The 14,959-nt window shown below is 43.9% G+C and overlaps 1 protein-coding gene across 8 annotated transcripts in view; it reads right to left on the bottom strand.

Annotated features, from left to right (window-relative positions):
* The window catches only part of BCAS4 (breast carcinoma amplified sequence 4), a 46,316-nt gene extending 36,554 nt beyond the window's left edge, over window positions 1-9,762 (bottom strand). For 7 of the 8 annotated variants that reach the window (XM_075438537.1, XM_075438543.1, XM_075438539.1 and 4 more), the window contains exons 1-2: window positions 9,598-9,762; window positions 1,964-2,035 (exon numbers count right to left, since the gene is read on the bottom strand). In XM_075438537.1, the coding sequence (XP_075294652.1) occupies window positions 1,964-2,035; window positions 9,598-9,702 (177 nt within the window). In that variant the 5' untranslated portion in view covers window positions 9,703-9,762. The remainder of the gene's footprint in view (window positions 1-1,963; window positions 2,036-9,597) is intronic. The other variant, XM_075438544.1, reaches the window with a different exon arrangement.
* Between the last annotated feature and the right edge of the window lie 5,197 nt (window positions 9,763-14,959).

Below are 14,959 nucleotides of genomic sequence, written 5' to 3'. Positions count from 1 at the left end.
TTTTGCACAGACTAAATGTGCCATACTAGAGAATCTAAAGCTGACAAATGTAAGCCAGGATGTATCAAAAAATAGACTGCATGCTCTGAGGTTCACATGCTCCTTTACAGCTATTTTTGTCAAAAGCTGAATGGAAAATGAACTGCCTAAACAGCCACTAATACTGAACCATTCTTACAAGGCAGCTATTTCTCCTTTTAAGTCCCCTACTAACCATATGAGACTTTGATGAGGCAAGCTTTTGTTTCTTTCCACTCTATGTCACTTCCTTCTGGAAGCAATGATGCCTCCTTTCCATAAGTAAGACATGCCAACAACAAAACCAGAAACCTCTGATAAAAATTGAAAAAATATTAATAACTGGCCGTATTGCTGATCATTTACCTAGAACAAGCATGATGGCCTCACTTCTCTCATGCAGAATTCACATCCAAGGTGCAAGAAAGATCTGTCTCATAACAAAATGATAATAATAATTAGTTAGCTGATTATATTTTCATGAACTGTGTCAAACATGTTAATTTGAGTTTTCAGTGGGTTCTTGCAGACCACACCAGACTGCTTTGACTTATGAGTTTTGTCCTTGAGAGTAAAAACATTTCTCCAAACACCACCGGGATACATGAACAGAAAAGTGGAAAGATACTTTGAAGGCCGTATCAGCATTTGTTCTGTAAACAGAAGACAACATGCAGAAAGGCCAGCATGCCAATGCCTTTCATTTGCACCAAAGCTGGTGAGAATAAAGCCACAAGATTGCTTTCCAACTGCCCAAGAAACATAATTGGTCACATAATTTTCTTATCTGCTTCACTTTATCCTGTCCATTTATCTACACACTTCCTAAGAATTATCCAACAAAATAGCTCATAGGGAACAAGTCCCTGAGGAGATGTTGGCTGGTCACCTCTTGCCATTAGAAGTGCATTCAATACAATTAGCAAGCATTGTATTTGCCAGTGACGTGCATTATACAAGATGCTTGAAGACATAGAAAAATGTTGTGGTAGGTGCTAACAGAAGGCAAGATGGTCTGCGCTTCGATGATTATAAGAGGAAGCCCCTCTAGGTAAATTTGGTCCATGCTATCTGAGCTAGCGTGCTATGAAACACCTGGGAAGGGTTAACATGCAACACCAGTTCCTCCACCTAATTTCACATTTTTTAGCCTAAGAAAGGAAAGAAAAGTTGACTGCAAAAATCCCATTCATTATTTTTACGTGAACACCATAACCCACGTGGCCTTCAGACAGCACCACTTCATGCGGAAAGCCTGGGGAAGCTAAAGAGTACCACACACCTCTTGCTCTAAATGGTTTGTCCCCAACAATCAGGTACTGACAACGGCAAAGATAATCGGCCTGCTACGAATGTTGCATTGTCTATCACTCACACCCTCATCGTTAATTACACTCCCCACTCATTACTCCACCCGTACCAACTTCTCCCCCATACTCTGCCTGCAGACCCTCAGTAGACACAACTGGCTTGTGGCACCTGCAGAGCACCTAGCACAGGCGCCCTGAATTAGGGGCCGGTGGCCGTGGACCTCAGGGTAAGGCTCGGATCTCGGCCAGCCCAGCGCCCTGCCTCACAACGACGCAGCCGGCGAGGCACCGGAGCAGGCTCCTCGGAAGGCCTCGTACCACCACCCAGGCAACGGGACGGGCCATGGAAAACACGCACCGGAGTGAACGGCGCCGCGGACCGCTGCCCCGCCCGCGGAGGGCACAACCGGCGCGAGCCGCCCCGCATGCCCCGCCCCGCGCTCCCGCCCGCCCTCGCCCGGCGGCGGGGCGGTGCCCGCGGGGGCGGCCCGCCTGCGCGCGCCCTGGCGCCACCTGGTGGACGCGGCCCATCCCGCGGCGGCCGCGCTCATCAAGATGGCCGCCCTGCGCGCGTGCGCGCCGCGGCCGCTTTCCCGCCCTCAGGGCCGGCGGCGGCAGGGCCTCGGGTCACGTACCGCGTCCGTTATCCCGCAGAACTCGTCCAGCCTCCCCAGCAGCTCGTCGATTGTCTCTTCCACCTCTTTCACCTGGGGGGAGAAAAACGGTCACGGGGGCCAGGCTGGGGCCTGGGTGGGCCCAGGCCGGCCGGAGGGCTGCGTGTCGGCCTGGTTCCACACCGCCGCCCGGCCCTGCCGCCTCTGCCGTCCTGCTGGGGAGCCCAGGCTGCGCTGGGGAGTTGTGAGGCAACCACTGCATCACCAGCTTCAACAGTTCAAAAACCAGATGCACAGAATTCGTTGTCTTGAATGTGTACAGTTTGGAGGCTGTGGGAGGGACTTGCTGCCCAGCACCAGGAAGTGACCCCAGCGATGAAGTAAGTGCCTTCACACAGATTCCAAGTTCTAGATCTCACAACGAGTTCTGTGCCATCAGGCTCCTCAACCTATACTGTCAATGCATACTTCAGCAAAAGTTCCTTGCCGAGCTTCTCACTCAAGTTTTGAGGCAGAAAGGTTTATTCTAACACTTTTACTGCGATGTAACGACAAAGCGTGATTTATAGAAGTCAATTTGAAGTTACAGCCCACATTATTCACTGATAGAAAAATGGTTAAACCCCCCAAACTCCAACCCATTAGCAAATACTAAAAGAAAAAAAACAAAACAAAACAAACCAAGGCTCTCTGACTGTTCTGAAGTGGAGAGAACACTATGAAAGAAAATCAGGAGCTGCTCAGAAGGTCAGATTTTGGCAGCCACTGAATGATTTTCCCCATATCGGAAAAGAAGCCCATATTCAGAACTCCAGAAAAACTCAACAGCTACGAGAGCGTCTGCTTAAAGCCAAGAGCCCAGGCATACCCACCTCTGCAGAGGACAAAAGCCGATAGACTCTCACTCTTAACTGAAGTTTAGAATTAAAGACTGTTGTTCACAAAATCCCAGTAAAGAATTGCAACTACAAGAACAAACCTTCTATTCTGAGCGCATTTTTAGAAACAAATGGAACAGAGTTCAAAGACAGAATTGCAAATCAGTAAAATTAAAAGGCCACCCCAAATCCTGCATTTGCACTGTAATTTAAATAATTTTTAAAATCCTGAATCTATTCTCGTATCCTAATCACATCTAATTCTCCAACATTAAAATAATGAACCTGATGAAAATTGTTTTCTTTTTGCTTTTTTTTTTAAACAAAGCCAAACAAAGTGAAGTTGTCCCATTTGTTGGGGCTACTTTGCTTAAATCGTCATCGTAAAATCAGAAAAAGAACAAAAGCTGCCTTAGCAGACTTTTTTTTTATCTGGGCTGTAAGGAATTATCTTGTTCCTAAATAAAGTTTCTTATCCTTTCACCTGGTAATGAAATTAAGGAAACTTGAGTAGCCACTGAAATACAAATTGTAGTTATCAATCCAACAGCTGGGCTAACTCCAGGATTTTTTTTTTGCCCTTCATAAAAGTGCTCAAGGACCTCCTCAAATAGGTACAATCACTCTTGCCTGGAACAACATGGCAAAGGGCATTGCTACCATGTAAAGGCATTAAAAGGCATTAGATAGAAGAAAGGGTGCTGGAAGAGGAAGAACAGGTAAGATGACAAATGCACTTTGTAAGCAAGAGGTAGAATACAAAATGCAAGACTCTTGATTTAGACTGAAGCAAACGTTAAGAGCAGCGTACACACAAGTTCACCCCAAAGGTTGTGCTTTGCATAGGCTGAAGATGGTCACTGGAATGCAACTCCTCTTTTACTTTATGAAAGCTATTCCACATAAATGGTGCGAATGCCATTCTCTACAGAGCCTGAGTCAACTTCCCAGCTCAAAGGAGGTGTTGTTATGCCTCTGGAGACCTATTTGCAGCCAACTTCTGCAACAGATTTGAGAGAATGATTTCGGGTATGGAGGTATTCCTGGAGGTAGCTTCTGCACCAACACTAAAAAGATGTCAACAGGGAAGGCAAAAGCCTTTTGCCAGAGAACCAGAGAGGAGAGGCAAAAGAGAAACACAAATTACTAGTGAGGCAACAAAGTACATGCACCACTCTAGAAAGGGTGTTCGGAAAGGCTGCTAGAAGTCATCCAGGGAGCAATCACATGAACCCAGGAGACGAAATCCACTGTGTCCAGTGAGTGCTCTATTCTAGGTCTGCAATCGTGCAAGCTGGGGAAGGACTCAACTCCTAGTCACTTCCAGAACAGTGATTCAAAAACTAGAAAGAACAAATTATGCTATGGAAGAAATGTGCTTAAACATGGCTGTTTTCACAAGGGCAAACATGTATGTGTACATACATATGGGACATAACGTGGGCTGAAGTTAAATGCCTATTCAGCAGAATGCAGATATGAGCTCAGGCCATGTCCCGAGTAGCAGGAATGTGACCCAACTTGGCCCAGAAGCCCTGCAACTATGTTAGAGCAGCACTGAACTAAGGCTGATGATACATATTGTCTCAGAGAAATTGTTTGCAGCTGGCATCTTGAGGTCAGCTTAGTGACCACACCTGTCAGACTATTCAGATTCTTCCCTAAAATGCTTGTGTCTCTCAAACTCTGTGTGAGATCTCCATGGTGGCATAAACAATCACATTATATTCACAGTGTAATTTTACTGATACAAGAGTTAAAGCCTACCCACAAAAGTTACACTGCCTCTTTTTTGTGTACATATCTGAACAGAAGAAATCTCAATACCTCCACAGGTTTATCAAGAAGGATCCACAGATGCTTTAAATCAATGCATGGATTTCAGTGGTGCTAACACAAGTTTACATCAGCTAACAATCTGTTCCACATCTATCTGAGGTAAAGATCTCTGTGTGGAAAAGCTGTTTTCCTTCTGCTGCTCCTTTGCATGCTTAAATAAAGGAACAGAATTTTCACATCTAATTTCTCCTCAGAAAGAACGAGCGCTCTTCCTCCTTACTGCACATAGGCTAACTCTGGAAAGATCACTGCTAAACAACAGAAAAATGCGTTCTTTTCAAATAAGAAAGAGTTCTCAGTGACTTCACATTACTGCAATACATTTCTGAAAAACCTGTAAGCATTGAGTCTGAGAGTCTGATTTCTTGAAGTCTTCATAAGGCAGAGAAACATAATTGCTAGCTTTTTTGTTAAGTGTATTCTACAGCAGAGCGACCTCCCTGCGTGGTGCAATCATCAGATGGCCTACAGAACAATTCTGTCAAACTCTGACATTTCTTAGCAAGTTGTGTGCACAGTCAGTTTCACAAGCCTGAGGCCACTGACACAGCCACATGTTCAGGACTAGCACAGAGACAATCTAAAACTGATATCAAACTTACAGCTTTGAAAAGGCCGTTTAGTGGTAGCAATCATTAAATGCACGACTGTAAAGCAGGTGCAAATTCCACTAATTTGAAGAAGATGCATTAAAGAAATATCTACTTGCATTAGGTGTAGAGGTTCCTGTCCTGCTCTGACTAAAGCTGCAGACATGCTTCAGGCAGGCAGCTTGCTGACATTACTGGCCCTTCTAATATCTGCCTTGAGCATCTTGCATTCATAATGCTCACAAAGATTCAAACATTGGAATAGCATCTGTTAGAGGACGGGAACAAAGTTCATTGACACCACTAAGAATAAGTTAATTCAAAACAGATTCACAGTCCTTAATCTTTACTCTAAGTGCTACATAGCCTGAAATGTAACAGAAGACAACAGCAAGAACCAATGGAAAATAGAGGCAAACAAACCACTTAACACTTTATGCCAATCATGCTACTATAAAAGCACACTAGGCATTAAAAAGCCAAAATACTATGTTTAAAAAGGACTCAACCGCAAATATTTTGCAGTTCCATATGAATTGCAAAAGAGAAAAACAACATTTGAAGGGCTCAATGTATTTAAGATACCTTCAGAAATGGTTAAGAGGGGCCTGTTGCAAACTGCAGTATCAACAACATACTTACTATCACCTGGAAGTAGGTACGTACTAAACAGACCATACAAGCTCTTTCCAGGTGATTATAGAACTCACTGTATATTTATCATTATGATCTGAAATAAAACCCACTGAACACATTTCAAAGTTATGATGAAAATATGGGGTGACAACTGTTTCTTAGTTAACACTAATTTCACAATCGCTTTAAAATTATATAAGCTGGCATTGGCAATAAAAGTAGTCTACCCTTTTCCATCACTCACGTATGCCTCTAAAGCCAACCCTCTGCATGTGAGAGGACAGACATCCACAGTGGAAGGAATCAGGAAATTGTTTTGGGTTGAAAGCTAACTGTTAATTTCTTTGCCATATCATCTTAGCTCAGATCAGTTCGTCCACTCAACTCATTACACAGCCATGTTGAGGCTAGCACTGACAAAGAAAACAGGTAGTGAGAGGAAGAGACATGTTGGGTCTTTCAGTGGTAGTGTTAACTTATGAAACCTTAGCCAAAGGCGCAACAGAACCACTTCCAGATGACATTTTAATATTCCCATATATACACTGTTGATTCTCCTGCTCATTTATTGAAAGAAAACAAAAACAAAACCAAAATTAAAGCCATAACTTGATTTTGTAACTCAGGGGAAAAAAAATACACAGTTTAGCTTTGAAGCTAGCTTTCCTTTCAGACTTTCTTTTATGCAGTATATACTGTACCCATAGTAATATCCCTTTCTCACCACTTCCCTTTAAATGCCTTTGTTTCTCCCACTTTACTCCACGCTGGAAATAAAATCAGCTTTTGTAACTCTTCCCATCACCCCTTCTTTCATTTTGCCTTAGCATTATGATCCCATTCAACCTTATAACAATTTACTCGCTTTTCCCAGAGATTTTTTTTTTTTAATACCAGTATCTCTCCTTGCTAAAAAGATTTGGGTCAGGTATTTTATTTCGTCAATTGTTCAGGCTCACAAGATATGAACATAGTCTTTTAACTTATCACACTTCATTAAAGAACACGAAAAAAGAAAATTTTGCACTAAATCTCTTCTACAAAGTTTTCCAAAAAGCATTCTGCTTTCACTCAAAAAGTTAAGCTGCCTGAGCTGGAATTTGAAGTGCTCTCCTAGGATGTCATTAAGATGAAAAGGTAGGCATAGAAAACTTTAAAAATAGCCAAACCAGAAAACCACACAGCTCTTTATAACATTAGAGTCTCCAGCAGGAACATTTCAATATTGCTGAAAATTAACAGGTTCTTCAGTACCATGTCCTCCTGTGCCAGCTTCAGAATACTGAAAAAAAACTCTACAAAGGGAAAACAATCAGTGTATAAGGGAAAACAAAAACAGCAGAATGGCAAATGTATTTCAATAGTAAAACTAAAGTCTTTCATAGCTGTTTACAAGATACATTCAAATCAGGCAGAATAATATTAAGTCATGCAGCATATGCTTCAAAGCTTTCACTTCACAAAATCTTCTACAAGACTATACAAATACCTTATTTTGCATTCACCATTATTCTAGTCTCATTTGGTACAACTGCTACACAAGATTAAAAATCATAATGAAAATTAGGAGTTATATACTAGAGAAAATTGTTATTGCTAATTACAAAACTTAAAAAAATGCAAAACTACGGCAACTCTTTGTAAAAAGGAAGTGAAAGCCCACGATTTCCACAACACTGTGATATGTGACAGAGCTGAGCTAGCAAGGCAAGGCCTACAGGAAGAGACACTTAAGAAGACGCTTCCACAAAAGCTGTGATTAATCTCCAAGTAGGAAAACACCTAAATTATTTCGCTGCTTTAAGCAAGCTACCGATATGTGCAAGAATCAAGAGAGATCAGTATTAAAACAAGTGTTTAATTTCAGGTGAAGATGCCTGAAGGAAACAGAATGACTTGCAAGTAGCGAAGAACACAAGTTGTTTCTTTTTTCCTTGCAAGAACTAACAGGCTTAGTACTCAGTTACAAAAATACACAGTCTACCATACAACACTATACAAGGAAACTTGTTCTTTTAATTGGCAGGTCTTTATTTCTTATTTAACACCACTAGCACTTGATAAAACCAGCAGAATCCAGCTGACATGAACTAATACTTTAAGGAAACTTATTCCCTACTAAGTAGTTCACTTTGCAATGTCATCTTAATCAAGCTTGAAAAATAATTTTTCTAATTGTTAATAGCATTAACAATACTTGTTTCTGGCCTGTTATAGACGTGTAAATGACTAATAATGTAGATCTTAATCCAGAAGTAAGACAAAAGCTGCCAGTGGTTTAACCACATGAAAATTATGTGGGTATCACGGACTTGTATCATCTCCTTGAAAATGATGAACACAAAACCAAAACAAAGCTCCCAAGATTTAGATGTAAGTGATCTGACTTATTGCAAATCATAGATAACCACATACAGAGAGATGAAATTGATGGAGTGATGATGTCAAGGGAGAGACATAGGAAAAAAAAACAATCTCTGCATAGTGAAACTGAACAAGAGTTTCCCATTCTTTTTTTTTTTTCTTGGAGACAAAAATAAATCACATCAACATTTTACTGCCAAAATGAAGAAAGAGGGTGAGGGGAAGCTGTTTTAAAGACTGATTTAGGTGTGTCTTTTATCTTAAGAGAAAATTTAAAATAATCCACCCATGGAGAACATTACTCACTTTACATCACCACCAGGCTCAAGAGGGACAGGAACTACTGACAGGTCAGAATCCCAAGCACTCTCTACTTTTGTTTTTTGTAGCCTTCCTCTCTTTTCTGGAGGTAGGTGGGAGAGCGTCTTAACCTACAAAGTGCAACTTCAAAACCTCCCTCCTTGCCTTCAGGGATCTAAAGCGTCCCCTGTCCGTTACCAGGATGGTGACAGTGCTATATGAGATCACCACTGTCACCATCCTGGCTGAGCTAAACAGCTGGATTCGGGTAGCTAACGGCATCTAAGATCCTCCAGCTAAGCATCATTCCACTTCATCCCATCGGCGCTCCGAGCCTGACCTCACCGTCACCAGCAGACTTGGTTTCCACAGAACCGAATAACAGAGTACTAGCCACAGCCACAGTCAACGGGAAAAAAAAAAAAAAAAAAAAAGAAAAAAAAAAAAGAAGGATGGAAACACTTATTCAGCTATTGCAGAGCTCAGCAGTAGTTCAACTTTATCCAGCAGTGCATCCCCGGCACGGGAGACCCGAAGACCGAGCCCCCCTCAGCCGGAGGGAGCGCGAACACCCGGCTGTCCCCAGAAACAAGCCCCGGGAGCAGCGGGCTCGCCCGGCGCCGGGCCGGAGGGAGCTGCTGCCCGCCCCGCCGAGCAGGGCGCGGGGAGAGGAGCCTCGGCGAGGAGCCTCGGCGCCGGCGAGCCCCAGGGCTGCAGCCGCACGGCTCGGGGGAAGCGGACCCCCGGCAGCCGCCGACCGGGCGGCGGGGACGCGCCGGCGGAGGTTACCGCCCCCGCGCCGGCCGTGCCCGTTTGCGCTTCGAGTCCCCGGGCCGGGGGCTGAGCCGGCCCCATCCCTCAGGGAGCCCCGGGGCCGCTGCCCGGCGGCTGGCGCGGGGCCGCGCGGAGCCTGCCGGCCGCAGCCTCCCCGCCTCTTCCGTCCCCGCGGCCCGGCCCGGCGCCGCCGAGCCCGCCCCTCGCTCCCCAGCTGACGGCCCGCCCCCTGGCCGGGGCAGCCCCTGCTCGGCGCCCCCTCCCCCGCGCCTACCTCCTCCCCGGGCGGCGGGGTCAGGCGGCGGGCAAGCCGCCGAGCCCCGCTCTCCTCGGCCGCCGTCCCCGCCCGGGACTCCGGCGGCTCCCCCGGCCGCAACATCTCCTGGGCGGCAGCTCGCCGCCGGTCCCCGGCTGAGCTGAGGGCAGCGGCCGCCCCGCCCCCGGCTGCCGCTCCTCCCCTCGCCCGCCCGCCCCGACGGGGGCTGCCCGGGGCCGCGCCGCCTCAGCGGGGCGCGCGCGACACCCAGCGGCGCCAGGCGGGAGCGGCAGGGGCTGCCGCGCGAGGCGGGCTGCTGCCGCCGCTGCGGAGGGCGGGAGCCGTGAGGCTCTGCGAGGGGAGCGGGGCCGAGCCTGCGGACCGCGCCCGTCCCCGCACCACCGCCGCCAGCCCCACCGCAGCACACGGTTCCCCCTCCCTGGGCATTGCATTTCCCACTCTGAAAATCAAGTTTTTTCCGGCGGCCTTTTGCTTCCCCAAGCCTGCACCGCGGCCTGCAGGAGGGAGGCTCAGACGCTCCATCGCCCGATGCCCGGACTCGGTGTCTGCTCGTTAATCCCTTGAAAACTAAACTCTGCCGCTGAAGCTGCAGCTTTCAGGCGCTCAATTTCTCTGTGCCCCGTTTGCAAGGTGTTTAAGTGACTTGCAGTTAGAGACATGCCATTTCACATTTGGCAGAGCAGAGCTTCCCACATGCTGCCTAAGTCACAGAAAGATCCTGTCCTCCTCCCTGGGAGCCTGCGGCCACACAGACTCTTCTTGGACGCTTCCTCGCTACAGAATATGCTCTGCCTTGCACTAATATCCTTTAAAACACATTCTTAAACGAAAGCAACATTTTAGAGAAGGACAGATGATCAAGACAGCAGTCATAGTCAAGACAAATAGCCATCTGTTCTCAATTTGTTCGTTGTTCTTCCCACTCTGTAGTAAACAGGACCTACTTGATAACTAATGATCAGTCAAGGATTGGTAGATAGCACAGGGGTGGGGGGGTAGCAATAACTGTGTTTCTTCTCAATAACGACGCTATTATCAACTGAAAGAGGTCAGAAGCAGCCTGCCCTCAAAAGACGTCTGGCCCGTGCATCTTGTACTGAAGACATACTAGGGTCAAGTGGATTCTGTAGTAGCAGGGACATAAAGCAATATGCAGTATTTCCCTTTAATCAGTTTGAGACATCATCTAATTTTAGAATTTTATACTATATAAAACTGCTTTTGAGTGCTTGCAGAGCAGGCGGCCACAACAGGCCTGCACTGTCATCCAAAGCTTTTCTTGGCTTTGGATAAGACCAAATCATTGCTGAATAATGAGAGAAATTTAAATTCAGTTTAGCATTCACAGGAAAACGCCAAATTTATAGTCTGCATATTTTGCTAAGAAGATCCTATCAGCCAGGCTTGAAGAGGTACTTGAAGCAGCAGAGAAGAGAGCTAATAGGTTGCAGGGTTTCCCCAGGTCTCTTCTCAAGAGTAGGGACAGACACAGTGATCTGAATGTCCTCCTGACAAAAGCACCAAGCCAACCCTTTTATACTACACTCGTGGCAACTAAAAACCTTTTATCTTAAAAAATATACAGTATTTGGAAAACCTGATCTTCCACTGACCAGCACTGCACAGAGGAGAAACACGCTGCAGCTCTGGGAGCTTCATTCCTTGTTTCAGTTGCAAGCTCTCCAGGTCTGGGCAGCCTTCTTGCTATGTCTTTGCAGTTCACAGCACAGACCCGCGCTCTGCTCAGCCCCTCAGGTACCATTTATGCTGTAGACCCCAAAGGGTTGCGTTCTTTGTCTTTGAAAGAAGTGTTTCTATCAGGGAAAGGTGCACCAGATAAAACTTCAGTGAGATCTGGAAAGTGTATTTGGGATTCACAGATCAGAATGAAATATTCCTAACTTCTTGTATATCACAGATTAACTGTTATGAAACTAAGTTATCACAGGAGAAACGTGAAGAGGTATATTTCGAAGAAACACAAGGAGCGATGGAAAGTTCTTTAGGTGCTTTAAAAGCATAACACCAACTTAGATTCCTCCTGAGTATTTCATGTAACTATGCCATCCATCTGAACTTTAGCACTGGCATGAATTACTTGCTGTAGAGGAAACCTCTCAGGAGAAAACAGTACTAAAAAGAACAGATCACGCATTGTATTTCTGTTTCTACGACCAAATGCCTTCATGACCTCTGTGTCTCAGCTGTAGGATTAGGATAACCTTTTTATCTTCACTACCCTAACAGTTTATGAGTGTAAAGCACAGTCAAAACACAAGGAAAGCCACATGTTGAATTACTTGATTTTTTGAAGACACTAACTTTGCAGGGTATCTCAAAAAATCAAAACAATTTTTCTACATTTTACATATCCAGTTACTAACCACCTTTTGAAAGACAGTTAACAGCATTTCAATGTTTAAGTAAACACCCCAATTGTCTTCTGCAAGTAGTTTTTTGCACGAAGTTTTAGCTCATTTATTAATAAGTTTGCAAAATATATCTACTTTTCTCATTTTACAGCACAGGATAGAAAGAATATGAAGGGCAGACTTAATAACAAGGTTATTAGGGGATTTAAGCTATTAGGATTTAAAATTTGTGAATTACAAGTCCAAGCATTTTATGTAACCTTACGTAGCATTCAGAAAGTCCGAGAAATCTATGTTTATATATTCAATACTTTCTCCTCTGTGTTTTCAGAATCCTTTGCATCCTCCAAGAGAAAGCTGTGAACCCCAATTTTTTTAACTGGATCCAAAATATCCAGAACAGCAGCAAAGCAGCAGAAGAAAAAAAAAAAAAAGGAAAGGCCTTGTAGGAATTTCAGTGTCTCACAACAGGAACACCCTTTTCGTGCCTGGAGATTATTGTTACAGCTATGAGGTCTGAAGAGAGAGGCCAGGTTTGCAAGTAGAGATAGTACCTTTTATTTGACAAGCTTATACAGCTTAATGTAATAGACAAATTTTTGGCTATTGCAAAATTAAGTATTCCTTTCTGCAATATGCTGGGACTCTGACCTCCTTCATTAGCATATCTCCTATTTGCTTCCTACTTTTTACTCTTACCTGCATTTTGTCTTGTGGCTGTGAATAACTAGGCCACTTATTTTCAGCTCTGTTGTAACCACACCAATAAAGTGTTTTTTACAAAAGCATGAACCCCTGCACTGGATGATGTCCCTACCTTCTCTAGCTCCTTTCACACCACCTGCTGTTCTCATCTGTCCCTCAAACTCCGTTCTTTGCTCCTGAGCACTGCCATCGCACCTGTGACTACAAAAATAAAAGAAGCTGCATCAGTAATTAGGTATTAACAGGTGCTCAGAACAAAGCATTCTGAAGAAGTGAATGCATCCAGAAAAAGAACCATATTCTCCTGTGGAAAGGAAACATGGGGGCAATAAATATGCTCTTACGTACTTTCTTTAACATAACGTCACAGAGCATGATATAAGTCTTTCACACTGATGAAATGCAAGGTATTTCCTTACACTCTCAAGTAATAGAAATGGTAGTTCAAGTAGAAAGGAACGTTAATTGGAAGGACAAGAAATCATGTCTTGGTAGAAACACTTCTGAATTGCTGTAATAAGAAATGCTGCTTAAATAGCACAGCACTTCAAATCGCTTTGTGCTTCATATTTCTAAAGCACTTTTAAAATCAAGAATACTACGTTAAGTCCTCAGAGACAAATTTCTCTCCTATCTGAGAGGGAAAGTACACAAGTGATCTATCATAGCTGCACAAGGAATCCAAATTCTTAAATCTTGGCTACAATCTCACCTCTCTAAGAACCAGCTGTACCATTTCTTGCATACTTCTACAGCATCCAAGAACCATACTGTTACTGTCCAACACATTTTTCCTGATGCTAGTATTGGAAGCTATTTACAAAGCTACCCTGAAGCTGATTATTCCTCTCTAGCACTACCACATGCAGCTACTATGTAACAGTATCTGAATATTGATACTTGTATTGCAAGGAACAGGTGCTTATCAGAAGTAATCCAGGCCAAGTCAGGAACTAGAATGTCACAGCTAGTTTTAAGACAACAAGAAAACTTCACAGGGGTATTTAGCGCTAGTCTGTATCTTTCTCCTGTTGCTATACCAAGGAGAGGAGGATTTTCAATTGATTACTTATCAAAATTCCAGAAAGTCTTTGTATCTGCAACTATACATGAATTTTCAATTTCAGAAAAATAACTGAAGTCCTAACACCTTGTTAAGAGCTCATCACCTTGAGAAAAGTTTAAAAGGCAGGTGTTACTGCATGGTGTTTAACAGTTGCATTCCTTCCTCAAGGAGGCAGCAGTAGGGAAAGTTACAGTCTTCCTTTACAATTAGTTTCTTAGCTTATAACAACTACCAGTAGGGATTTGTGGAAATAGCCTTGCTGACCTGCATGAGGATGCATTTCAGTCTCATTCCCTCAGTGTCCTAAATTAGCTTCTGTACCATGCCTCCACGGCAGATTCAGTCCAGGTCAGTATTAGCATTAGTCTACTCTTTCAGTTCTCGTCCAACCTAAAGCGCCCCATCAAGCCTACTTTATCCTCACAGATATACGCATTCCTGAGGACACATTCCTCAGCCTTTGCTCCTGCAATAACCCACCCCCTTGATTCTTAGTGGATTTTACTTAGGACAAATTCTCTCATGCGTGGAAGCTCGCTGGAAGGCACAGAAACATTAACGGATACTAATGGTCCAGCTAAATAGTCTGTACTCTCGCTGCAAAGCGTGTTCTGCCTCAGTGAAAGTACCCCCCCCAGTCAACGTCAGTCCCAAGCCGAGCAACACGGGAGAAAACGCATTTGCAGCGAGTTTGGGTCAACATCAGATTAATTCTGTGGAAGTATACCTTACATGAAATAGTGTCCTCTAGATTCAATATATTTTTGACCTCCTTAAAAATTACTTCTAAGGGAGATAAAATTCACTATGAATCAAATAAAGCTGGTAAGTGGAAATTATATCCAACAGCACTTTTTCAATCCATGTTTTGATATTTAATTTCATAAAAAACTGTTTACACACAGTTATTTTGCTTTTGACAATCTTTTTCAGGATGATCAGTCCTCCACTACTCAGTTTTGTTACACTAAAAACATCCTATAATGCAGATGACTTACTACTTTTTTTCAGTCTGGTATCCTTTCTTGAAAATCAGCAATTAGAACCACACATTATATTAAAAGCGTTGCTGAACCATGGGTTTTTTATACAGTAACATTATGTTATCAAATTTGTCCTTTATTCCTTTCCTAACATAGTTTGGGTTTTTTATGCTAGCAAGTATGGGGCTGATGTTTTCACTGAACTATCATAACCCAGGACGGGACCCCGAGAG

This window comes from Opisthocomus hoazin, chromosome 18 (genome assembly GCF_030867145.1).
Source record: "Opisthocomus hoazin isolate bOpiHoa1 chromosome 18, bOpiHoa1.hap1, whole genome shotgun sequence".
Taxonomy (NCBI): Eukaryota; Metazoa; Chordata; class Aves; order Opisthocomiformes; family Opisthocomidae; genus Opisthocomus; species Opisthocomus hoazin.
The sequence above is the reverse complement of the archived record's forward strand: the minus strand, read 5'-3'. Positions and strand labels throughout refer to the sequence as shown.